The 25,929-nt window shown below is 59.9% G+C and overlaps 1 protein-coding gene across 3 annotated transcripts in view; it reads right to left on the reverse strand.

Annotated features, from left to right (window-relative positions):
• Window positions 1-458: 458 nt before the first annotated feature.
• The window catches only part of CNTFR (ciliary neurotrophic factor receptor), a 38,685-nt gene continuing 13,214 nt past the window's right edge, over window positions 459-25,929 (reverse strand). For all 3 annotated transcript variants that reach the window (XM_070053561.2, XM_051844557.3, XM_051844550.3), the window contains 8 exons: window positions 18,680-18,764; window positions 13,800-14,033; window positions 7,078-7,195; window positions 6,745-6,911; window positions 5,378-5,541; window positions 1,711-1,891; window positions 1,208-1,376; window positions 459-1,132 (listed from right to left, as the gene is read on the reverse strand). In XM_070053561.2, the coding sequence (XP_069909662.1) occupies window position 1,132; window positions 1,208-1,376; window positions 1,711-1,891; window positions 5,378-5,541; window positions 6,745-6,911; window positions 7,078-7,195; window positions 13,800-14,033; window positions 18,680-18,764 (1,119 nt within the window). In that variant the 3' untranslated portion in view covers window positions 459-1,131. The remainder of the gene's footprint in view (window positions 1,133-1,207; window positions 1,377-1,710; window positions 1,892-5,377; window positions 5,542-6,744; window positions 6,912-7,077; window positions 7,196-13,799; window positions 14,034-18,679; window positions 18,765-25,929) is intronic.

Below are 25,929 nucleotides of genomic sequence, written 5' to 3' on the forward strand. Positions count from 1 at the left end.
GTCCAGGCAGCCCCCTGCTTGCCCAGGACTAGCACACTCGGGGCCCTGAGCCCTTGGCCCGACCTGCCAGCACACCTGGACTGGCTCCTGGACGTCAGGGATCGCACATGCACGCGCGCCCCTCTGCTCCAGGGATGAAGCCTGACCACACCTTCTTCCATGTCCGGCCCTGGGACTCCAGGGCGGCAGCTCCGGAGGGAACTTCGGAAGGCCTCTGCCCCAGCCAGGGGCTCGGCAGCCTCCGGGACTGCGGCCCACTACCTCCCACAGCGTTGCCCCTGGCCACAACCCCAGCCCCACCCCTCAAGGTGGAAAACACCGTGGCCAGAGGCACCTTCTGGAAGATGGAACTGGTGCTCCCCGCCTCCCCAACTGTCACCCCCTCCCTCCTCCAGGCCTGGACGGGAGAGGGGTCTGGGAGGAGGAGAAGCCTCCCAAACAGGGTCTGTCCCAAGGGCTCATGAAATGGCGACGTTTAATGAGAGCCCCCCTCCCCCCCGCCCCAGTATATACATCTATAAAAAATTCAAATACAGCAAGTTACCATTGAGTCAGACTAGGAGGGACCGACGGGGCATTAAATACTGTGGGGCAGAGCAGGGCTGGGGGAGAGACGTACAAAACAGGGGCAGAAGTGGGGAGGGCTGAAAAGTGTGGGCGCTGGGGGGAAGGGGGTGGCTGGGCCCCCCCGGCGCCAGGAGCTTATAATCTGATGGTGGCAACAGAGACCCTGGGACAGACAGGAGGCTTGGGGCAGGAGGAGAAACTGTGGATGTGAGGGGGCTCCCCTCAGGCCCCCCGAGGGCTCCTGGGAGTCGCTGGCGTTGGAGGGTCCAGCCCGAGGGGGCAGGGGTGAGGGGGTCTTTGGTGGGTGGGTTAGCTGCATGGCCCTGCTCCCGTGAGGGAGGGAGGAGGGCCGGCGTGGTGTGGCGAGGCTGAGGGGGTGGCAGGCCTGGGCCCGCCGGGGTCTCTAGAAACTGGGTCTGAAGAGAATGCAAAAGGTCCTCCTGCCCGTGTGCAAAATAGAAACCCGGGTCTGCAGGCTCAGCTCCGGCCTCCTGCTCCTCTGCAGGGGCTCTGGCGCGTCCTCACGGGACGGACGGACGGACGGACGGACGGACAGACGCCGGCTCTAGGGGAACAGGGCAGGGCTGTGAGGGATGAGGCCGAGAGGCGGGTCCCCTCGGTCCATCCCCACGTCACCTACCAGATCAGGAGACTGCTGGCAGTGGCGGCAGCGGCAGCCAGGGCCAGAGTGATGGGGACGCTGAGCAGGAAGGGCGCCGAGGGTCCGCCGCCGCTGCCCGGGTCCCCAGGGTCACAGATCTTCGTGGTGGGTGGGGGCGCCAGTGAGCTGGTGGTGCTGGTCGTGGTCTCTGGGGAGCATGGGGTGAAACTCAGGGCAAGGCCAGGGTTGAGGTCCCACCCAGAGCGGGGTTCACGAGGTACACTGGACCTGCCTCCTGCGTTAGGCTGGTGTTGCCTCCCCCAACAGACTGCCCCCGACTCTTCTCTCAAATGTGCCCCGCCTCCCCCGGCAAGCGGATCCTGCTTCCCATGGCTCAGGGACGACCCCTCTGCCCCAGGACCCCTGCCAAGGATGTCCCACTGGCAAGGACCGGGGGGCAGCGGGGTTTGTACACAGAGTGTGGCAGCCACCCGCAGAGGAACAGGACAGAGTGCCGGGTAGGGGGCAGAGGGCGGGCTCACCCGGGGCCTGGGCCTCGGTGGTGAGGTGTCGTGGCTCTTCCGTCCAGGGCGTGGCATGGGCAGCCACGCTCCAGTCGCTCCACGTCCCGATCTCGTTGTCCTTGGCCGCCACCTGGATGATGTACTCCTTCCCAGCATAGGCATCCGTGATGGTGTGCGCGGTGCCATCTGACAGCTCCACCTGCGGCCGGACCGCGGGAGGGGCCGTGAGGCCTTCCACAGGGAGTGAGGACACCCCTGGCGGGGGTGGGGGGGGGCGCACCATCTCTGGGAGGAGACCCCCGAGGAGGGCGACAGTCTGTAGGAAGACTGGCAAGGGCACAGAGCGGCGGGAGGACGATGGCTTTCCTATTGCCCCAGCTCCCTCACAACCTCCAGCCTGACCGAGTCCTGACCTCAGCCCCAGCTGGGAGGTGACGAGAGTCATGGGCCGAGGGGGATGGGCTGTGTTGCCCTCCTCTGCCACCCAGAAGCAGTTTGGAAAAGCTACAGACCCTGACACTGGAGCTGGGCTACAGCCTGAATTCAAATTGTGACCCCACCCTTTTCTAGCTAGGAGACCAAGTGACTTAACTCCCTGGCGCCTTGCCATGCTCATCCGTAAAATGGCCTTAACCATAGTATCTGTCTCTTAGGGTTATCGTGAAGACCACAGCATGGGGACAGCACCTGTCTGGCTTCAGCCAGCAGTCACTTTCTTGGGTTCCACCTCAGGGCCCAAGTCCCCAGACACCCGGTGCACCCACCAGCCCAGTCCCAGCCGGGCCTCCCTTAGGAAGGTTTCCCTGGGGTGATGAACCTCCCTGAGGCCCAAGGGGGTGAGGGCAGCCCCTGGACAGCCGCTCCATGTCCTCCTGGAGGCATCGCTACCCCACCCCCGCTGGGCTGGCCCCATCCTGCTGGTCTCCCCCCAGCCTCCAGGCCGGCTGCCTGTCCGGCGCCCCTCCCAGGCCCAGGCTGGGCTCTGGTTCATCTCAGCAGCACCCGCTGCCTCATTAAGCCGCCTCGTAAACAGAGGCAGCCGGCAGGGGCGGAGGCGGGGCCGCTCTGGGCCATGTCTGGCTTCAGGGCCTTTTTGGGCCCTTTTTCCAGTCCCCCCGCAGAAAACTGGGGTCTGGGCTACCTGACCTGATGGGCTGGGAGTATGTGTGTGTGTGTATGTCTGTGTGTGTGTGTCTGTGCACGTGTAGCTGGGACCAAATGGAGCTGGAAGCTCCTCCAGTTCCTGCTGAGTCGATGGCTCTGATGCAGCAGCCACTGACAAAGGTTGGGGTCGTGGGAGAGACATTTTGGGCCCAGACTCTGGGCTCAGCGAACCCTACCTCCTACCCTGGAAGATGCGGTGAGCCCCGAAGTCCCTCCTCTCCTCGAGCTGGGGCCTCACTTGCAGCTCTGGTCACCCCAGTTCCCTTCTGCTCTGCTCGGATTCCCTGGGCCACGCAGCCCCAAGTCCTTCAGCTCCTCCTCCCTCTGACTGGCATTCAGCCTCAGGCCTCCACACCTATCTTTCCCCAAAGGGAGAGAGCCATGGGGAGCAGATCAATTTGCCACCTCATTGGTAGGCTCACGGTGGCCACCACGCCTCTAGGAACGTGGCCCAGGAGCCTAATTCTCATCTAGTGGTCGGTCACATCTCCTAGGCCTGGACCGACCTGTTTTGTGTTTTTTTTTTTTTCTCTTTATTTTTTTTAGTGTTTTATTTATTTGCCAGGCAGAGAGATGGAGATGGGCAGAGGTAGAGATAGCACTAGCTCCCACTGCCTCGTCCACTCCCCAGATGCCTGCAATGGCTGGGGGCTGGGCTGGGGCCGAAGTCGGAAGCCAGGAACGCAATCCAAATCTCCCACGTGGGTGGCAGGAACCCAACTTCTTGAGCCGTCACTGCTGCCTCCAAGGGTCTGCATTAGCAGGAAGCTGGAGTCAAGAGCCAGAGCTGGGCTTCCATGGAAGCCAGGAACTCAGATACAGAGCATGGCGTCTTCAACACTAGGCTAAACACCCGCCCCGCCGGGACCATTCCTGCTCGGCTGTCGCTGACCCTTAATCCAGCCCTTAAGAGAAGGGCTCCTCAGCTGGCAGGACCTCCCCAGCTGCCGGCATCCACCTCGTCCCACAGCCCCCCGCCCAGCCAGCTGCAGCAGATGGCACAGCCATCCTCCAGGCCTCAGGGAGCCCACGCTGGGGCCCAGTACTCGCCCCCACCTTGGCCGTGCTGACTCAGCCCCTGCCAGACCTTCTCGTGCCCTTCCTCCTGCAATCCCTGCGGTGTGCATTTTCCTCCTGAAAACCTCAGTGATGTTTCTCTCTGCTCGCCTGTCTGCACCCCCTCCCAGCCATCCACCTGCCTCTCTGCAAAGTCACGGATGGGGGAGAACAGGTTCTGCTCACAGCAGATCTCCAGTTGACAAGAGCCGTAAATCCAGCCAACCCCGAGGCCAGTGAGACAGGGAACAGGGCTAGGGTGTGCCACAGGCCACGCGTGGTCTCGACACGGAGCCCACACACTTTGCCCCGCCCGCGGCACAGGCCAGTGCATGATCTTGGCATGTTAGTCACATGTATGTATGGAACAGAGTTCCTGCTGGAAGCCACTTGTGTGCGTGCATGTTCCCGTGTGTGTGTGTGGTGGGCAGCGTGCCAGGTCCACTGCAAGGCGTGTGCGCTGCGACGCGCGGGGCTGCTGCCTGTAGCTCGTTAGCGGGGGAGGGGGGCTTGTGAAACTAGACCCTGGTTATTAGCAATGCATTAGGCGCGGGCAGCTGGCCAGGCGGGAGGGACTCCGGACTCTTGTCAGGGAACATGTGAGTGTGTGAGTGAGCAGCCTTTGTGGGGGCCAGGCCAGCAACCTGGACAGGCACCCAGGAATCGAATTACGCACATTAAAGGCCAGATTGGTGGGGGGTGGGGGGCAGGAGACGGAGCTGGAGCTGTGGGAATACCAGCTGACCCCTGGGAGCAGTCTGGGCTGCCCCATCCTAGCCCACAGACCTCATGGGCCACACAGAGCGCCTCCCGCCCTGTGAGCACAAGACTCTGGATACAAGAGAACCCCAAAGTCTGCCCCAAGCCCCTTGCTGCCCCCCCCAGAGCCCTCTACTGGAGCTTGATCAGTATCCAGACCACGGCTCGGTTGCCAGCCCAGGCCACTGCCTGACGGCAGCCTCAAGCCGACCCTTAGGCTAGGTCTGGCTTTGGAGCCCTGATGTTAAGTCACAGCCTAGACTCACTCCCTGGACCAAGCTTGAGCTCACTGCTTGATCCGGACCCCTTGAGCCTATCTTTGAGTCCATGGGGACAGGACTGTGCTGCCCCTTGGAGCCAGCGCAGGCCCAGAAGTATAAAGAGGGAGACGCCGAGAGCAGAGCTACAGAAAGGGAAATCTGCCGGCTTGCTCTCCCCTCCAGCGTTCCTCCCCTGCACCCTGGACAGTCACCAAGACAGATGCGTTCACACTGCACTCGTGAGGGTTGCCAGGAACGCCTGCGGACACCTCCCTCAGTGCCACCTGTTCCCCCAGGACCCTGGTCCCTCCTCCCTCTGGAATGCCTCTTTAATCGCCTCCAGGTCCCATGCTGGAGCCACCAGCACCTGGGATATGGGTGCCTCTCGTGCCACGTGGCTCTGATTCAGGCACTGGGATGTGGGCAGGGCAGGGCAGGGCACTCACGTGCTGCCACTGGTCCAGGATGAGGGGTCGGTAGCGCAGGAAGAACTTGAGAGGGAAGGACTCGGGGTCGGGCCAGGTCGAGGGGGTCTGCCACGTCACCTCCAGGCGGCGAGGGTTGCTGGGCACGGGCCGGGCGACCACGTTCTCTGGAGGGTCAGGCTTCACTGTTCAGGAGACAGAGCTTCGTCACTACCCTAATCTCTGGGAGCAATCCCACTCGGTGAACCCTTTCATGCTGCCCAGCCACCGTTATCATCACGGTCACTGCCCCTCTTCTGTCAGTTCTGGCAACCACTATCTAACAACCATCTCATCACTTCTGCCTCTCACATCTCCAGCATCACCACGGCTGTGACCACAGTCGTTGCCACCTGTCAGTGTCTCAAATGTCATCCCATCATCCCGACCCCCTCCTCATGCTGACTAGCATCCAAGAATTAGCCCAAACGACACCTCCACGGTCACCTCCACCATCGCCTGGGTTATCTCCTCCTGTGCCAGCATCACACCCTCCCCCAAGCCCGGTTTTCCACACTAACGGCTCCAGTTCCAAACTAGGACACAGCCTCTCTTGGAAGAGTCTGGGTTTGAAGCTACTCTGTGGGTTAGGGTTAAAAGACAGTCCACAGATGTCGCGGACCTGGGTCAGAGGCAGGCTGGGGATCTGACAGGAGCACCTACAGGTACAGCTCACGTAGCAACAGTCTGGCTCGGGATCCAGCCATGGGAAGGGGGGAGGGAGAAGACAGGGCAGGCAGAAGGTCTCGTTGAGGGGCTGGAGTAGAGGAAGGCAGACAGTCTGCCTGGGATGGGGGCAGACAGCAGCAGAGGGTCTGGCTGGATGGGGTAAGGGTAGGCAGGTCTGGCTGCGACGGCACAGGACGAGGCAGAAGATCTGCCTTGAACAGGGCAGGAGCAGGCAGAGGGTCTGGCTAGGATGGGGAGCCGGGGGGAGGGAGGTATCTGTCCCAGTCCTGTCTCCTGTTCTGACACCTCATTCATCACAGGCCGTAAGGAAGCCATTAGTTGGGGGGGGGGGGATGTGGAGGCTGCAGCTGCACAAGGGTCTGGCCCAACCTGCCCCCCTTCCCCTGCTGCATGCTCTAGGAGCCAGAGACATGATAGCCGTAGCTGCTGGAACGCTCTCTTGGCCCTGCAGGTAAAGGACACTGGCTTTCATGTTCACAGGTGTGCATGGGTCATGCCTAGAGTACACATTCTATACATGCCACACACACCTGTGCAGGGCACGTATGTGCTAGGTATACATGTGCAATCACGTGAACATGTCCCCATGCACACGTTCCCCTTACACGCACCCACGGGAGAATGCTGCACCCCCCCCGACAGACACACTCCATACGCACCAATGGTGAACTCGTCAAAGGTGATTGCCGTGGCGTTGTGGCCCAGGGCATTGCTGACACTTATGGAGACCTTGTACTTGATGGTGGAGAACAGGTGCATGTAGCGGATGTGGCAGCGGTTCTTGAGGGCTGGGTCCTTCTCGCAGACCATAATTTTGGAGCCGTGCCTGGGGCAGGGTGGGGCCCAGGTGCCATTACCAACAAGGGTCATGTGGGATAGAGGTTGGGAGAAGGTCAAGCCCAAGGTTGGGCTGGGTGTGGACTCCGGGAATGCGGGGGAGGGGTGAGGTCAGAGGTCAGGGTCAGAAGCAGGTCACAGACGCAGCTACTCACAGCACGGTCACGTTGAAGGTGTTGGGGATGTATGTGGGGGTGGGCAGATGCCAGCTGCAGTAGAAGCCCTTGGGGTAAGTGTTGGAGCGGCAGCTGAGCACGGGCTCCCGCGGCGGCACTAGGGGTGAGGAGGGCACGGTCAGGGCAGTGTTGGCGCCCCCAGCCTCCTGCACTGGTGTGGGGACAGGTGGGCCCCAAGCCCCAGCTCTCCCTCCTCAACCCATCATCGATGCCAAAGGTGGGGGGGTGGGGGCTGTCAGCGAGGGCCTGAGGCTTCCCAGGCCACAGAGAGCCAGATGTTTAATTAAAGAAAAACAAGGGCTGTGCAGAGAGGGAGCCCCCCCACCTGCTCAATGGAGGCAGGAACTGTGGGGGGCAGGGGGCTGCACGCCTCAGCTCATCAATCACAGGACGGAGGCGATGTCTGGGGGATCGGCCCCGGCCCCAAAGCTCCTGCCACGTTGTGTCCACCCCACCGCGGGAGGCTGAGCAAGAGGCCCGTCTGGTTGCTGGGGTGATCGGGGTGCACTTCCTGAAGACGAGGCGCCCTGCCTTCCTCTCAGGAGAAACTGGGAGACACGGGGTGGGGCTGGTGGCTACACAGGACAGCAGCACCAGGCAGCTGCCTGCGCGCGTTTGCACTTGCGTGCCTGCAGGCGTGAGTATATGTATATGTTTCATGCACACCTGCGTGCGACTTGGGTGAGTGGCTGGGGCTATACAGACACTTCTGCGTGGGAGTGTGATCTGTGCCTAGCTCTAGCGCAAGCCCGTGTGTGACTGTGTGTATCCAAGTGCCTGTTGGAAGGAAGCTCCTGTTCTCTTGGTGTGGCCCTCACCCCTGCCCCAGCCCCTATCACGGACCCTTCTAAGAAGCCTTTTACCTGGCCAGCAGCTGCCTTAACTCTGGAATAGGAAGACCCAGAGAGGGATGGGGTCTGCCTGGTGTCACACAGCATGGCAGAGTTAGGACTAAACCCCAGGATGGGGTTATCCACCCACATGACCACGTGTGCACACTTGGGAAGTCCTTTCTGCTGTCTAACCACATTCTTTGCTGCTGTGAGCACTTGACCCAGCTGTCTCACCCCCAAGCATTGGGTAAGGCGTGAGGACAGGCGGCTCAGGTTCCTGGAAGGAGGCAGTTTCTGTGATCTGACCCAGGCAAGGAATGTCCGTCCAGGGCTCCAGGGACACTGACACCTCCCTCCTATGCCTCCTCCCTCCCTCGTCCTGGCCCCCGCCCTCTGCCTGACAGGTGGACAGGAAGTGGGAGGGGGTAGCTCAGTAAGCCAGAGACAGTGTAGGGGAGTGCATGTCTGTGCTTGTACAGTGGCCATGGTGACACACAGGGGACCACGGGCTCCTAGCCACAGTGCACACGTGACTCTGAGTGGCTCCGTGTGACTGTGTGTGTCCACATCCCGTAGGAGGCTGTGGAGGGGCCTGGGGCAGAATGCCCAGGACCCAGATCTGCTTTGCAGCAGAAGACGTGAGGTGGCTGCGCTCCAGCACGGTCGGGGAACGGGCGATGCCATGGGCAGATTCAGCTCTGCTCCCTGAGCCGCAGGGGAGGGCCGGCGCCCAGCCGAGACCCTGCAGAGGCCAGCCTGCATTCTGCCCGCTGTCGTCGGCCTTCCCGGCCCCGTGGCCATCCCCTGTGCCTTCAGCGTCCCTTCCCTCTCTGCCCACGGGTGCACAGCTCTGCATCAGGGTGGAGTGGGGGGCGGCCAAGGACACAGGAAGTGCCTTCTGGGGGCCTGCGGGCCAGGCCAGAGTTGGCAGCTGCCCCAGGAGGAAAGGACATTCCGAGGTCGGCTGAGAAGCCTCCACTCCCCCTCCTGCCACTCCCCCCCCCCCCCGCCCCCAGCTTCAAAGGAGAAGGGCGCTGGGGGGGGTGGGGCGGGGCAGGGACTGAAGCCTGCAGAGTCAGCTCCCTGCTGCCTGGGACTCCTGGGAGGGCAGAGCGGGCCATGGCACTGGACTCCCAGGCCCCCTCCCCTAGCTGGCCTGCCCGCTGACCGGTCTCCTCCCCAGCCTCCTCCATTCCAGCCTCCCCGCAAGCCCCCCCCCCACCCCAGAGCCGCTCCCCCCTCTGACTGGGCAGGTCAGGGGAGCCAGGGGGCCGGGTGGGGGCTCTGTCGATCATCTGGCTACTCCTGCCTGGCCCTGGGCCCTGAGTGGGGAAGGCTTGGGTTTCCTGACAGGGACCAGGTTTCTCAGAGGAAAAGGAGGAAAGAAAAACAAAGACAAGGAAGCAAAGGAGTGACTTGCTGCAGCTGGAGCCCAGCTGAGGGGCCGGGTGGGCGGAGGTGGGGGTGCTGGGAGACCAAGTGTGAGATCGTGGGACAGTGTGGGATCGGGAGGCGTGCTGTGAGCGTGTTGCGAGCTGGGAGAGAAACTGCGATTGGGAGGCTGTGTGTGTGTGCGCGTATGTGACCGAGAGGCCTCGTGTGCAGCTGTGTGCTCCGGGCAGCCGTGCGCCTGGACAGCCGGAGGCTGCGTGGGCCGGGGTGACCGCACGTGACTTGGGCGAGGCTTCCCGTCCCCGCGCTGTCTGTATGTGTGAGGCGTGTGGCCGAGGTCCTGAGACAGTGCGTGTGAAGGCGCCATCGCGTGTGGAAGGTCTGTGATGCATGAGACGCGGGGGGCATGGCCGAGCAGAAGCCAAGAGCCTTTCTCAAACGGTGGGTGTGGGAAGGTACTGGGGCATGAGACAAACACCGCGCGGGAGCTCATTAGGGGGGCGCTGGAGCAAGTGCCGGTGGGCGTGTGTATCACACCCTGGCTCCCTGGGCGCACGCTACAATCCTAGATGCCCCTCGTGGGGGCTGCAGAGAGGCCCAAGGGACTGTGCGGGCAGGGTGGCCTGGAGCCCCACGCAGGGCCGCGTGTGCGTGAGTGCGTGTGCCCCGCTGGCCAGAGATTTGTTTGTTTTCTTCCTAATTGGCTTGTTTTTCCATGTCCAGCCCACCAAACCGCATGTTTTTCCTCTCATCTCGCCAGCCCGCCTGGGCTGGAGCCCCCAGCACGCACGAGGCCTGCCCGCCGGCCCAGAGAGGAGGGGCAAGCTGCCCACACCCTGGGCCGGGCCAGATCAGGCCAGGGCAGGGCGGGGTGACCCTTCCGCTGCAGCCCTGCCCACGCCCCACCCATACTCCTCCTCCTGCCGGGCATTCGAGGCCCATGGCCTGTGTCAACCTTATCTTGTGGCATCCCCTGGGGGCCACCCTGACTTCAGGACTCCCTGGTGGCCCCCTCCTGCCTCCCATGCAGGATTTTTCCTCCCAGACATCTTGGACCCCAGCTCACTCTTCCACTCTCGCTCTCAATCTCTCTCCAGTCCTTCCTCCCTAGCCAAATAGGGCTGAGGGGAGAGCAGTGCTGAACCAGGGGGTCTGGAGTTCTGATCAATCACAAAATGTTTAAAACTGGACTAGAAATTGTCCATTTAAAAGAAACGTAAGTCTCTGTTTTAGCTGAAAATCAGAATGATGCTGTTCATAAAAGGATGCTACTAAAAGGGACCCCTGCGATCCCGGTCCCCTGACCGCCCCAGGCGTGAGGGTCCGCAGCGCTCTGCCTGTGAGTGTCCACCTGAGGGCAGGCAGGTGGAGCCGGACAAGGCAGCCCAGCCCAGTGAAGGAGACTCGCGCCAGGATCCTCTCAGGATCAGGCTTCTCGGGGACCAGAAGCATAAAGCTCTCACACTCACAGGGTAGATATTGAGTAACTTTTGGTTTGAATGACCCACTCATCAGGGCTAACTGTGCTGTTCTCTGAGAGCTGGCAGGAAGGATAATTTGATACCGAGTGTTGCCAAACCCAGTCTCTTGTTACTAATAGAAAGTGACGGAGACAATCAAGATTAATATCCCCTGTTCCTTGACCAGGTCTTCAGAAGGAAATAAGGCAATGAGAGATAAGCACCTGATGCTAATGCTGCAGCCGATTCGTGGCCAGTTCTCAACAGACGGAGCCTGGGGAGTGGTGAGCACTGGAGAGCAGAGGGCTGGGCTCTGGTCACCACAGGGCATGTCCTGAGGACACATGCTAGGGACATTTCTTCAAGACCAAATTCCTCCCGTAGGACCTCTCAAACAAGATCAAGTCTCAGGAATGGCAGCCCAGGTCACCAAGGCCCAGCCTTCTCTGCTAGCCTTATCCACCCTGGGAGCAGGGGTGTGGGTGACTGCTGCTGAGCTGGCCTTGGGCTTCCTACCAGGGGCTAGGCTAAGGGCTCCACTTCAGACCAACCCTGAGGCTGCCAGGGAGGATTCTGCGGGGCTGGTCCTGCATTTCTCAAGATGGCCAACAGGGGTCACTCCACCCTTGCAGCTAAAACGTACCGCTTTGAAAGCCATCTCTCTCCAGTGGTGTTTTTTTTTTGTTTTGTTTTGTTTTGTTTTTTAATTTTTTGACAGGCAGAGTGGTTAGTGAGAGAAAGAGACAGAGAGAAAGGTCTTCCTTTGCCGTTGGTTTACCCTCCAATGGCTGCCGCGGCCGGCGCACCGCACTGATCCGATGGCAGGAGCCAGGTGCTTATCCTGGTCTCTCATGCAGGTGCAGAACCCAAGCACTTGGACCATCCTCCACTGCACTCCCTGGCCACAGCAGAGAGCTGGCCTGGAAGAGGGGCAACCGGGACAGAATCTGGCGCCCCGACTGGGACTAGAACCTGGTGTGCCGGCGCCGCAAGGTGGAGGATTAGCCTAGTGAGCCGCGGCGCCGGCCTCTCTCCAGTTTTAATACATCAGAAAGCCTGCCCAATGGGGAAAAGGTACAAACCCACCAAAACATATTTTCATACCTCTGTCAGCCCCACTGCTGGGTCAGAGCCTGAAACCATTTTTGGGCAATGGGGTGAATCAACCATTTGGGATGAGGCCAAAGGTGCTTGAATCTTTGGCGCAGGAGAAAAGAAACGGAACTGTTTTTCTGAGCTTTCACGGTTGGTGGGCGTTTCTGCCAATGACCTTATCATTCTGACTTCTCCAAATCACACTCACCTGGTCTTCCCTCGCCCTTCCCGCTGGCTCCATCTCTTTTTTGGCAGCTCGCTGCTCTCCATCCACCCCTTACCCACTGAGGGCCTGCAGGGCTCAACACTGGGTGCTCTTGGCTCCTTGCCCCACCATCTCTCCCTTGGCCATCTCCCCGCCTCTCATGGCTTTCATGCTGACAACTCCCCAAATTCCCAGCGCTAGCACAGGCCTGCCCCCCTGCGCCTCGGACCCTCAGGTCCACTGGCTACCGGCCGTCAGCTCCCAGTTGTCCCCCAAGGACCCCGACCCCATAGCAGATGTCCATGGAGCTGCAGCTCCCTCACCCACACCTCTGTCTGCTCACTGCCAGCTTCTGCAGTTATTTGCCTAAGAGCTTTTCTTTGGCCACCAAGCCTGCTTTGCTTGCTGGGGCATCAGGCCAAAAGTGCTGGGGAATTAAAGTTCCTCCACCCCTCATCCCAGGAGAATCGCTCGGCCAATGAGGGGCACCAGCTGGTAAACATCCAGTTCCCTCACCCTCGGGCAGGGGAATTCTTGAGGTGCACGCTCTGCACCTGCACCCAGAGTTCCCTCGCTGCCACCCAGAGGTAACGTCTGGAGAGCTCACTCTCCAACTTCCTTTTCCTGTGTCCCTTCCCCATTCCCGGTGGTGTTTCCACCACCAGCCAGATAAACTACTTGCATGTGAATTCTCATCTCGGGATCTGACTCTAAGGAAGCACAAAAGAAGACACTGTCCAAACACAACACAGTATCTGTTCCTTCCCTTTTCTCCCTGATGCATCCACCGATGGAACCCTCCAGGGGCCTCGACTCCTCCCTCCTCCACTCCTGTCCTCTCACTCCCCATCCGTCATGGATCCTGGAGCTCCAGCTTTGCCCCCGCCCCAGCCCAGCTCCAGGCCCTGGTCCCAGGTCCTCACCCCTTTCTCCAGCATTCAGCAACAGCCTCCCTCCTGCCCTGGCTACGCCCCATCCAACCTGCCTCTCTTTTAAGAACCTGACTCAGACTCTGTCACTCTCCAGCTTCCAGGATCACGATCTGCTCCCCATGTCCCATCCTCTCGTTTGCCCAGTCCTCTCCTCCCAGCCTCTGAAGCCAAGGGTCACACGCAGCTTCTCTGTCAGAAAGGTGCCTGTCAAAGTGCCCGTGGGTCTCCTCCTCTAAATCTCTTCCCTCCCTGGGAACCCCCACAGTGCCCCTTCGCATACCTGGATAATCACCCCCCACCTCTCAGCCCCCAACTTCCCTCTGGCCAGCCCCTGGGGGAGGCATACACGATGAGTCCATTCCAGCTCAGAGCCGTGGCCCCAGGATTCCTCCCCACAGGGGTGGCGACTTGCCACCTGCCCCAGGATTCCTTCCCACAGGGGTGGCGACTTGCCACCTGCCCCAGGATTCCTCCCCACTTGCCACCTGCCCCAGGATTCCTTCCCACAGGGGTGGCGACTTGCCACCCTCCTCGGCCCATTTTGTCACAGGACACAGGATTTCAGGATCTCAAACGCATAGGCAGAATGTCCAGGGGTCTGGACTCAGTGAGCAAGATCGCTCTCAGGCGTCAGAAGAGCAGCCTGGGCCAGGATCAGAGGGCAAGGGTCAGCTGCCGCCCTCCCCCTCCCTGTCCCCCAACAGGAAGAGGACAGATCTGGACCAGGGGTTTGGGCCTTAAGGAAGATGGGAGGTCAGATGAGAGGAGTCAGGGCAACACTTACAGCCTACATGCAGCAGGACCTGGTGGCGCAGGTGCCAGGAGTCACGGTGGAAGCAGGCGTAAAGGCCACTGTGGCCCAGTTCCAGGCCGCGGAGCACGAGCTGAGAGCCGTTCAGCAGGTCAGGGGCCAGGTCTGTGCCATTCACCCGCCATGTCACAGCTGCATCCCAGTTCGCTGTCCCGCACGGCAGAGTCACATCTGAGCCCAGGCGTTCGTACTGCACATGGGGTGCCTCTGCGGAACGGGGTGGCAGGGAGGACACAGAGAAAAAGTAACCGGTCATTGCCGCGTCCTGCGCCCCAAAGGGAAAGCCTGTGAGGGTGCCTGGGGGAGGAGTCCAGGCCGAGAGGCTCTGTGCGGGGCTGTGTGAGTATCTTGGCAAGATGGTGAGTGTGTGCGCAAAACCCCTCCTGTAGCTGTGCACAGAGTGTGGGCAGAGTGTCCCCACATCTACACGCGCATGCGTGTTCAGACACGGATGAATGGGCAACCAAGTGAGCCTGTGTGTGTGTGTGTGTGTGTGTGTGTGTGTGAGAGAGAGAGAGAGAGAGAGAGAGAGGAGAGGGAGACAGGGAGGGAGAGGGATGAGGGAGGGAGTTTGGGTGGTGCTGGGAAGGGTCAATTCTCAATGAGAACCGAGCTCACCTCCAGGCCCTTGGTCCTTTAAAAAGTTTGCGTGACCCCCATGACCCTAATCTCTTGCCACCCAGCCCCAGTCCCTGACATCTGTTACCCAGGCAGGCCCTGCTACAAGGCCCCTCTGACTCCTCTCTCCCCCTTATCCTCCCCAGTCTGTCCTGTCTCTATCTCTTCCCATATCTCTTCTTGTTCTTCCTCCCCTCCCTGACTCTGTCCACCCCCCCTCCACCAGCAGCACCCCCTCTGAGCTATCCAGGTTTGAGCGGCAGCAGGAGGAGGGGGAACAGGCAGGTCAGGACCCCCTAGGGAGCTCCTGGCAGCTGTCAGCGCTGTGACAGGAACTGCTTAGGGCTTGGGGGCTTGGCGCTGGGACTGAGTGAGCACTTTGGACCATTCCTCTCCTGCCCCCAGGAGGGGCCTGTCAGAGCCGAAAGCAAAGGCCAGCCCTGGCCTCAGCAACCCAGGCGTGATGGACTGAGCCCAGGAGACTGGAGATGGAGGGGTGGACGGAGCACCTGTCGAGAGGCAGCGCTAGGTGGGGGAGGCAGCGGGATGGAGCGCAGCAGCCGAGGAGCAGGCTGACAAAGCCAGAGAGCTCGGAACCTCAGGACACCCCCCTCCATCCTGCCCCTGAGCCTGGAAGGACAGATGCTTCCCTGGTCCCAGCCAGCTCTGCGGAGCGCGGGGCGGGAGGGGGGGGAGGGGCAGCAGTGGGGGGGCTGCGGGATCCCTCGTTAACACTCGCTCCTGTCCCCTCTAGAGAGCCACCCCGCTGAGGTGGGGGATTTTCAGAAGCAATTCCTGTTAACGAGCCAATTAAGTTGGGCCAGTGGCCTCTTAATTAGACTTGTTAACACCACTAGGCTTAAGGGGAGGGGTGTGGGGCGGCAGGGATCCGCCCCTGCCCCTCAGCCACCAGCCGCTCCCTCCCCCAGGTGCAGCCCCTCCCCAGTGCTCCTCTGCTCTGCGCTGCAACATCTGTCCTGTGGCCGCCGGCCTCCCCGTGCCAGGGTCTCTCCCGGCGCCGGTCTCTGTCCTGCCCCTCTCTGAGCCTCCCTGTCCTGTTGGAGCAGAGGAGGCAGGAAACCCAGCCAGCCCTGACCACTCGTCCGTGGGGCCTGGGACCAGCCGAACAGAGGATGAACGGGCGGAAGGGCGGTGGCTGGGGGCCTTGGAGGCCACAGCTGTGAGGCTGGACCAGAGACTGCATGGGGGCCTCCCCCTGACCAGAGGCCCAGTGTCCAAGTCTCGGGCCATCGATCCCCCCGCCCCCCCCCAGTCCACCAGCTCCAGCCATTGAGCCCCCCTCCAGCCTCCTTCCAAAAACCTGGAGCTTCCAGGAACCATGCCAAGCCCTTCTCTCTGCACCCCCCCACCCCCACCCCAGCAGAGACTGCATCCAGCTGCCTGAGGAAGAGGCTGAAAACTGACCGTTGGGGAGGGGGCGTGGCCATCGTGGTCCCGGCGGCTACACATCCATGCTGACCAATAGCAGCTCAGAACGAACATGGGCCCAGCATGGCCCTCCATGCTGGGGGGGGGTGGGGGGGGGCAGGTGCTGCCACAAGATGGGGCACCCACGATCCAAAGGGCACAACAAACACAATGGCCATGGGCTAACATTTGCCCGCCACACCTTGTCTGCCTCACAGAAGAAACGGAAACACAGCCTGACAACAGTGACAAAACAGGCCAGGAATGAAGGAATTACAACACAATGACAGAAGACGAGCGGGGGCCATGCGAAGGCAGAGGCAGCAGCGCACAGCAACGGCAACACACACACAGCCACACAACAGCGCCAAGGATGGCAATGATTTAATCCTTTGTCTCTGGACAGCTCTCCTCCCGCCCCGTGGGTGCCCCTACTGATGTGCTGTCCATTTCAGAAATTAAATCAAGCAGCAGAGGGAGGATGGGGTTCTTGGCCCTGACGCGGTGACAAATGCTCCAAAGGAATCAGCTGTGAAAAGGTTGTTAGAAGCCAGGATGAGAGACAGAGACAGGATGAGGTCATGGACATGGAGAACACAGAGGGACAGAGCTGACAGCTCTCTCACACCTGCACACACAGACTCACATGGGGACCACATGCCGGAAACAGTCTCCCCCAGGCATCCTAAGCAGCTTCACATTGTCACACACACACACACACACACACACACACACACACACAGGATGGGGACGATCACCCACACAGAAGAAGCACACACAAGATAGCAATCTACAAGCTCACGGTCACACGTGAGTTCACAGTCACACAGGGACACTGCCCCCATTTCAGGGATGGTGACACCTGATATACGATCACAGGCATGGGGCCAGCAACGCGGCACAGTGGGTTAAACCGCCACTTTTGACACCAGCGTTCCATATTGGAACACCATTTCAAGTCCCAGCTGTTCCACTTCCGGTCTAGCTTCCTGCTAATGCACCTGGGAAAGCAGCAGAAGATGGCTCAAGTGCTTGGCCCTCTGACACCCACGTGGGAGACTCAGATGGAGTTCCTGGCTCCACGTGGTGGACTTGGATGGAGCTCCTGGCTCCTGTCTTCAGCCTGGCCCAAGCCCTGGCTGCTGCAGCCATTTGGGGAGTGAACCAGGTGATGGAAGATCTCTCTCTCTCTCTCTCTCTTTCTGCCTTTCAAATACATCAATCAATCTTTGTTTAAAAAAAAAAATCACAGGCCAGTGCTGCAGCTCACTAGGCTAATCCTCCACCTTGCGGTGCTGGCACACCAGGTTCTAGTCCTGGTCGGGGCGCCGGATTCTGTCCTCTTCCAGTCCAGCTCTCTGCTGTGGCCAGGGAGTGCAGTGGAGGATGGCCCAAGTGCTTGGGCCCTGCACCTGCATGGGAGACCAGGAGGAAGCACCTGGCTCCTGGCTTCGGATCAGCGCAGTGTGCCAGCCATAGCAGTCATTTGGAGGGTGAACCAACAGAAAAGGAAGCTCTTTCTCTCTTTCTTACTAATTCTGCCTGACAAAAAAAAAAAAAAAAGAAAAAAAAAGAAAAAGAAAAAAAAGAATCGCAGGCACACACAAGAAGGACACTGTCATCCAGAGGCACAGTTACCCAGTTACCCATGGGGACCAGGGACACAAATGCACAAAAGGAACAGAGAGATACTAACACAGAAGGTGAGGTACAGCCTGAAGCCAAGAGTACTGTCCCACAGAGAAACACACCCAGAGAGCACATGCTCACCACACGGGAACACAGTCTCATACACTCTCAGAGCTGCAGCCTGGCTATGCCCAGGGCCTTGGTCACATGTGACCCTGTCTTTACAGACAGGATAGAGACCTCTGCACACAATGGTAGAGACCACTGGCAGGTCTAGTCAGCAGCCCTGGGGCCAGCCAGTGTTGGTTTCACAGGGAAGAGGCCACAGAAGCCTAGATACACTACCCTCCTTGAACCTACAGCTTTGAGGGTGGCAGAGCCATCAGGGTACTGCTGGGCCCTGGAGATGTCCCCACCCTCTCTGCCTCTGCTCGTCCCAGCTGTGTGGGGCTTGTCCAAGGCGGTGAGTTTAGGGAGGCTCATTGGAGACATCTTTCGCTGATGTGGCCATTTGAGACGTTGCCTCACATGCAGCAGAGGACTGATGGTCAAGTTGAGAGGGCACCCGTTTCCCCAGCAAGGTCACTGTTCCTTGTCCTATGGGCAGTGGGAAGGACTCTGCCCTCACTGGGCAAAAAGATGGGTGCCCAGCCCAAGTAACCCCTCTCCCATCCAGCCATTCCAGCTACTGATGTGTTCCCTTCCTCAGGGCACCAGCCCCCTCCCACTGGTCCCTCTGCCTGTCTCCTATCATATTCCCAGTCCAACATCTCTGTTCCCCTCTTCCCTCTAGGAGAAGGCTGAGGGTAGAAGGTGACCAGCAGCCCTGGCTGCTGTCCCCTATCAGTACCTCCAATCACTTCCCCATAAACCTCCAAGGAGATCCCCTTTCACCCAGACACAGCCCCTCTCCAACTCCCATCCCAGCAGCCCAGGGGGAGTGGAGACACAACGGTCAGGTATGTGACCATCCAAGTATGCAACTGTGCAGGACCGTGCCTGGGACACGAGTGGGTCACCCTGTGTATCAGTGTCACAGGACACCATGTCCCTCTGGGTGTTCCTGTGTGACTATGCCAGCACGTGCACTTGTGGGTAGCGTCAGTATGCAGCCGTGCGGCAAGGATTCACGACTAGCACTGGGAAGGGGGTTGGCGGGCAGCTGCCCCAGCACTCACCCTGTGGACTGTGTCTCTGGGTGTAGACAACAGCAGCGGCGGCGGCAAGCACAGCACAGCAGGCCCACGGGACAGGAGCAGCCATCTGTTGGGAGAAATGGGTGGGGGAGGATGCAGCATCAGCTCAGGCAGGGACCTCCTGGAGGGGGGGCTCGCCCCGTTCTCAGGCAAGACTGGGAAATCCCAGCTCTAGGGTCAGGGCACCTTGACCCCAAATGCCCTTCTTAATGGGGCTCAGGATCCTCTTTCAAGCAACAGAAAGCAATGGTATTGGCATCTGTAGGAAAAGGGTTGCTAAGATGGTAGAAGGCAACCTGCAGTGGTTTGCTGTTCGATAAGACTGCCGGCGGCAGTGAGTCAACCACAGATGAGTTACAGAACACTGGCAATGCCAGGGTCATTTTTCTAAAGGGAAAGAAAAGTACAACTTTCCTGGTGAGGTTGGCTAATTAGCTATAAACATCACAAACTGAAAGGGTAATTGGAAGCCTGTAGTTCTCCAAAAATCACCCTGCCATGCTCCTGGGGAAACAGCCTGAGCCCTGGATGTCAGGAGCCCCTTGGATGTCCCACCGACCCTGCCACGAGTCTGGCCACAGGCTCTGGGGAGCTCAGAGCCTTAGGTTCCAGGTTAGATGTGGCTGTCGCCATATTGTACACCAGTGATCAAGAGAAAACAGGGATTTTCAAATGTGTGTGCTTGGCCAACGCCGCGGCTCAGTAGGCTAATCCTCCGCCTTGCAGCGCCGGCACACCGGGTTCTAGTCCCAGTCGGGGCGCCGGATTCTGTCCCGGTTGCCCCTCTTCCAGGCCAGCTCTCTGCTGTGGCCAGGGAGTGCAGTGGAGGATGGCCCAGGTGCTTGGGCCCTGCACCCCATGGGAGACCAGGATAAGCACGTGGCTCCTGCCATCGGATAGGCGCGGTGTGCCTGCCGCAGCGCCAGCTGGCGTGGCCATTGGAGGGTGAACCAACGGCAAAAAGGAAGACCTTTCTCTCTTTCTCTCTCACTGTCCACTCTGCCTGTCAAAAAAAAAAAAAAAAAAACACACAACACACAAATGTGTGTGCTTGCCAGGACCCTGGCCCGTTCTTCGCCCAGCCAAGTGCCCCCAGGGCTTGGGATCCCTAGACCGGCAGGTTGCATCAGAGTCTCCACGCACCCACGTGGGCACACAAGGCACACTCAGGATTCATCCCTAGAAGCCAGGATGGACCCAATGGCCGCTGCCCAGCGTCCTATTTCTTGGGATGGGTCCAACTGCTCCAACACGCCACCCCAGCACACACTAACACTTGGAGCCAGGGAAGTAACTATTTCCTGCAGAACAAGCCCCAGCTGTGAGACTCTCTCCTCTCAGTCTGAGGAGGGAGACAGACTGTCAGCCTTAAAGAAGAGAGCCAGAGAGAGACAATGAGAGGCACCATCATACACTCCACCAGGGCCACTGTCAGAGACGGCCAGCCAGATGGCAAAGGCGCCGGCCAGAGACACTGCCCAAAGAAACAGCTCCACTTGAGTGTGCTGGAGGGACCACTGGACAAAGCCAGAGGAACAGGCAGACGGAACTAGAGAGCCAGCCAGAGAAATGGTCAACAGAACAGCTGACACAACCAGAGGACCTGCCAGAAACACTGTAGAAGTCTCAGCCAGGGGCAGGCATCGCGCCAGAGGAGGGACAAGCAGCACACGCAGCGGAGCCACTGGCGACAGAGCCCGAGAGCTGGAGACACTGTCAGAACAGTGCTAGGGAAACTGTCTGACACACAGCAGAGGAACAGGCATACACCCAGACAAACAGCTAGAGAAAGAGCCAGAGCCACAGCCAGATGCGCAGTCAGGAAGTATCCACACCACTACAAACACTGCCAGAGACACTGTCAGACGCACAGTCAGACACCCTGCCAGAGACACCGTTAGAAACACTGCCAGACACACAGCCAGAGAAACTGACGAAGACAGATTGCCAGATACACCCAGAGAAAGTGCCAGAGACACCACCAGAGAGAGTGAGGACCCGCGACAGCAGGGGAGGCGACGGTGGGTGTCAGCCTGTAGTAGCTGGTGGGGGGGGAGGCTGCAGAGAGGCAGTCGGCCTGGGGCTCCTTTCTGGGGCTCTGGCCTGCCCTTTGCAGCACTGACCCTTTCCGGGAAAGCCCCCTCCCCCGAATCTCCTCTCCTCCCTGCCACAGCCACAGGTGCTCGGACTGCCCCTCCCAGGCACAGCTCAGCTCTCTGCGCCCCATGTGGCCTCGGCCACCCTTCCCACATCAGTGGCTCCTGGGGCTGGAGCTACTACTTGGCCTGGCTCCTTCTGAGCCTCGGCCACTCCCCCGTCTTCAGCTACTCCTCGGGCCTAGGAGGCTGAGATAATGGCCAAAGTCACACAGCCAGCAAGCCAGGAAATGAACGCAGGACTGTCCGAATTCCGAGCTGGTGCTGAGTTCAGAAAATCAGAGAGAGACAGAAGCCAGAGGCCCACCTGGTTCCCCACCCCAGCCCTGCCAGGGGCCCTCAGACCCTCCCTACCATCTGCGCCATCTGTCCTGGCCTTTCTCCTCTCAGCCAGGAAGATTCTCGGCCTCCATGCCAGGTCCACTGCCCACCACATGGGAGCAGGAACCGGGCATGGCACAGGCAGAGTGGAAGGAGGCTAGATCACAGATGGACTGTCAAGGGGAGAACAGGATGGCCCCCTGCTCCTTCCTGGTCTCAGTCAGGTGGGGCAGAGGAGACAGACAGGCACTTATACCCCCCCCACACACACATACACACAGGGTCACTCGTGTGTACACACACACACACACAAATACAGGGTTGCTCGCATGTGTATACTCTCTCTCTCTCTCTCTCTCTCTCTCTCTCAGGCCCCCGCAGGGGGAGGGGTGGCTTCTTCATCAAAGTCGCCTCCATCAGCCCGATGAGTTACTGTAAGGGCCGGGCCCTGGGCCAACGGGGCTGCAGCCACGGGAGACGGGCGCAGCCGAGCGCTTGCGAGTGCTGCAGAGTGGGGGTGGGGTGGCAAGACAGACGCTGCAGGGTGGGGGGCACCCGGAAAAACGGAAAGACAGGGGAGGGGGGATGGAAACACGGGGAGAGAGGGAGAGCCCTGAGGGGAGACCCAGAGGGACAAGGGAGAAAATGGGGCTCATAGGAGGTGGGGAGACACCAAGGGCAGGGGAAGAGACAGATGCAGGGAGAATGACAGAGACTCTGGCAGTCTCTCCATGATCACCCAGCTGCACCGGCAAGAGAGAGGACGGCAGGCGGGGCAGCAGCACTGACCGCTGCAGAGACAGGAGCTGGGCCTGCCCGGGACTGGAGGATTCTTGCTGCCACCTAGGATCCCAGCTCCTGGGAGACAAGGATGGACTGGCACCCCACCCCTGCCTGTGCCTCTGCAGATCCAGAAATCCCCAGGCCAGTTCCACTGCTCCTGTGCTTCAGAGTTCCAGCTGGGCCCACTCCCCTCACTCTGCCGGCCCTGGTTCAGCTCAGGCATCCCATCCCAGGGCAAAGAGCATCTTTCCCAGGAATTTTCCAAGTCCACACCCCATGGCTCTGGGATAGATCTGGAAGATAATTGGCAAAGAACCCCAGATGAGGGCTATGCAAACGGGCCCAGGCTTCCTGCAGGCTTCTTAAAGAGGTCAGCCCCAGAGAGAGAAGGGAACGGGGGGACCCCACAAGCAAGAAAGGAGCCCTGTGCCCACCAGCTCCTGAGCCCCATCAGCACCAGGGCCTAGCACCTCTCCTGACATGAAACCCCAGTGTCACTGTTACATACACGTGGGACACAGCCACACAAATCCCAGTGTGACACAGACACCACTACACGGAGAAAACAGCCCCCAGTGAAAATGACACAGAGGGATCTTGACAGTCACCACAGACAACGGTGTAGTGGATGGCAGTGACAGACAATGAATGACATCAACAGTCGGGGCAGTGACACCTGTTGACACTGACAGTCACAGTGACAGCGACCTCAGCGTCAAAGATGCAATGAGACTGACGGTCACAAAGAGTAACACTGATGGCAACATCAACATAGTGACACAGGGCTGTTGGCAGACTCAGTAACAGTCACAGAGACCGACACCAGCCCACTGGCATACATCCTTGGAGGCCAACAGTCCCTGTCAGTCACACGGGCAGACACAATGACAGGCTTCACACCAGGGACCTCAGTCACCTAGTTTTGGAACCCAGGACCCAAGACCCCTCTTCCGTACCAATGTCCCAGTTGCCCAGCTAGGGAGGAACCCGGAGGAGGAAGCGTGATTTTTGGAAAGTCTCTACTTATCCTTGCAGAAGCACAGACAGAGCTTATGGGACACAGGATAACCCTGGGGAGTCACTGTCACAGACCAGCGACTGGGCCTCAGCTGTTAACTGTGTGAGTGCTCATCAGCAACACTAAGTTCCAAAGTTGCTGAAGTATGCAGACGGCTGCGAAGGCTCAGTGTGGCCTGACAAGGAGGGAGCGTGGAGGCCCGGTGCAGTGACCTCAAGCAAGGTTACGCCACCTCAGGTGGGGAATTGAGGCCTCACGGTTTTGGGCCTGGACTCCTCCATCACTTGGAATGGGGTTGTTTGCAAGATTCATGATGTGGGGCATCCACTATTCCAGGCTCCAGAGTCTGACACTGTGGAGTAGGGGTGTGGGTAGGCACCCTTGTCCTGGGCTTCCTGTCCTGTCCCTTACCCAACAGCACCCAGAGAAGGCCCATCCCTGGGAGTGAGGCAAGAGCACAGGACAACAGTGGGAGCTGACCCGGATGCCTGGGGAAGTCTAGAGGCCTCAGAACTGCAGAGGCATTGGGTTGGAGCAAGGAAGAGAGACGCATATTCTTGGAGATGGAGAAAGCAAATGAGACAGAACCAGGGCAGAGATGGGGACAAGGACTTGGTGATCAGGGAAGAGCAGCACTGGCTTCAGAGAGCCTGGGACAGACAGGGCTGGCGGGAAGCTCCAGGCGGGAGAGGAAGGGCCGAGGCTGGGAGGCCCCCAGATCCCACTAGGCAGCCTGGACAGCGTGGGTGGTGGGGGCTGGGGCAGAGGCCTGTGTCTAGAGGCTGGGGGTTGGGGGGACCAGGCTGAGGAGGGAAGCTGGCTCCTGGCAGCTGGGCTGGCAGGCCCCCCACCAAGGAGGGGGTGGGCCAGGTCAGGGGCTAGCCCCTGGGCTGGGACTGGCCACCGGGGCAGGCTCCCACTCCCTGTGGTGTCTCTCCTTACTATCTCTCTCTCTCCCTCTCTCTCCCTCTCCTCTGGCTCTTTCTCTCCGCTCCCGCCTCCCAAACGCAGACCTGCTGGTTCCCTCAGCTCTTGGTTTCCCAACCCCAAGTGGCATGATACTCGGAAGCTGTGTCTGAGTTTAGCCTTCAAGATTTTGCTCCTCCTGGGCTATCCTATCCCCACCCTCCCCAGAGGCAAGTCTCAGTGCCCAGGAGAAAAGACCTCACCCAAGCACAGGCCCTCCCCCTCTAGGAAGGGGACAGCCTAAGTAAGATGAGCGCCAGTGGGAGGGGAGGCCGGGGGAGGCAGTGGGAACGGTCCCCCAGCTCCGAGCCGCTGGCTGAGGCTGTGGAAAAGGAGGCGGCCCAATGTGAGTGAGGTGGGGGGGGGGGGTATCCGCACCTGCTGTTGTGACCTCCACAGCCGGAGATGCGGGCCTGGGGGGGACAAGATTCCGATGGATTTTGGCAGCAGCCTGAACTCTGAGTGCTCAAAACCCCCACCCCCAGCCTCTTGCACCGCAGGGACCCTGAGATCAGCATATGCGTGCCCTGCTGCACGTGTGTGCAGGCGTGTTGCTGGGGGGAGTCTGGGGCCCTCCCATGATGGGCCTGGCTCTGCAGCTTATGGAGGTATCCTGGGAAGATGGGCATCTGTCCCACCAGCCCGTACCCATATGTGGAGCTCACCCGAGGCCTGCGCGCTTCCGGGAGACCTGGGCCTGGGCTTGCGTGTGCACATCGTGTAAGCCGTGCTTAAGCAGCCCTCTACCCGCGGAAGGCCTGGGATTCCTCCCTGGAAACTCATCTGCTCCTGCCCCCTGCTTCCTGAATGGAGAGCAGGAAGGGGCAGAAGTTCACATTCTCCCTTTGGATGCACGGGCTCTGGACAGCTTCACAGACTCTGAAAATCCCTCTCTCCCCAACCCCAGTCCAGAAGCTGCTTTGGCTTCCAGGAGAATCAGAAGGACCCCTAAAGCCAAGAAAGGCCCCCACACCAGCGGGGTTACATCTGTGGGGAAAGGGGTGCTGCTCCTCTTTGGAGGGACCCAGTGCTGCAGCGGGAGGCTACACAGCTCGGGGAGCTTCATGAAGGGTGGGGAAAGGCAGGGCAGTAGTGCTGAATAAGACTTCCCTTTCCTGGGGAGGGGGTGGGGGTCAGGGAAAGGCCCACAGTAGACGGAGGGGGCAGGAAGGAGGCCACAAGGCAGGGCCCTGCATGGAGACAGATGGATGGCCCCGATGGCTTTCCATTAGAGGCTAGGACAAAGGCCTGCTTGCCCTGGCGTCTCCTACCACACCCCCCAGCCCTGGCCCCATCACCGCTATGGTGCAGGCACACAGAGACCCATGCATGCAAGTGCGTGCATGTGCGCGCACACACACACACACACACACAGAGTGCACTCGGTGGGGGGCGGGCAGTGGTGCATGTGAGGCCTGGGTTTGTAACAAAAAGAACTGAAAAATGGTCTTTCTGACAGAGCCAGAGTTGAGCGCGGGGAACAGAAGCTTGGACTGTCTTCGTGGAACAGTGCTGTGTTCTCTCTGCCCTCCTAACACACATGCACACCGCACACACTACTGCTAAGGAACCTTCTGGTATGCTGGCCAAAAGCAAGCCATCTTCCTCCCCCTTCCTCCCCTCCTCACAGTGGGGACGCCAGAGCAATCTGTTCCTGATGGGTAAACACAGGAATGAGTGCACGCTCACACACGCACACACACACGCGCGTGCGAGAATCCAGGGCCACATGGGACCCAGCGCTCACTTCTCCCCAAGGAGCAGCACACACTTGGGCTCTCACTGCCACCCAGCAGAGCCCCCCAAGCCCTCCTGCCCTGATACACACCCAGGCAGCTTTGACAGACACTGGCATCATGGTCTCCCATGGGGACAGCGCAGCCGCAGGCTGGCACACACTGGGGTGCGTGCACACACACACATTACAGTTTCCGTGACACACACACACACACACACACACACACTCCCTAACACAAAATAGTCACGGT

Source organism: Oryctolagus cuniculus, chromosome 1 (assembly GCF_051225735.1).
Source record: "Oryctolagus cuniculus isolate XC-2025 breed Fujian yellow rabbit chromosome 1, ASM5122573v1, whole genome shotgun sequence".
Lineage (NCBI taxonomy): Eukaryota > Metazoa > Chordata > Mammalia > Lagomorpha > Leporidae > Oryctolagus > Oryctolagus cuniculus.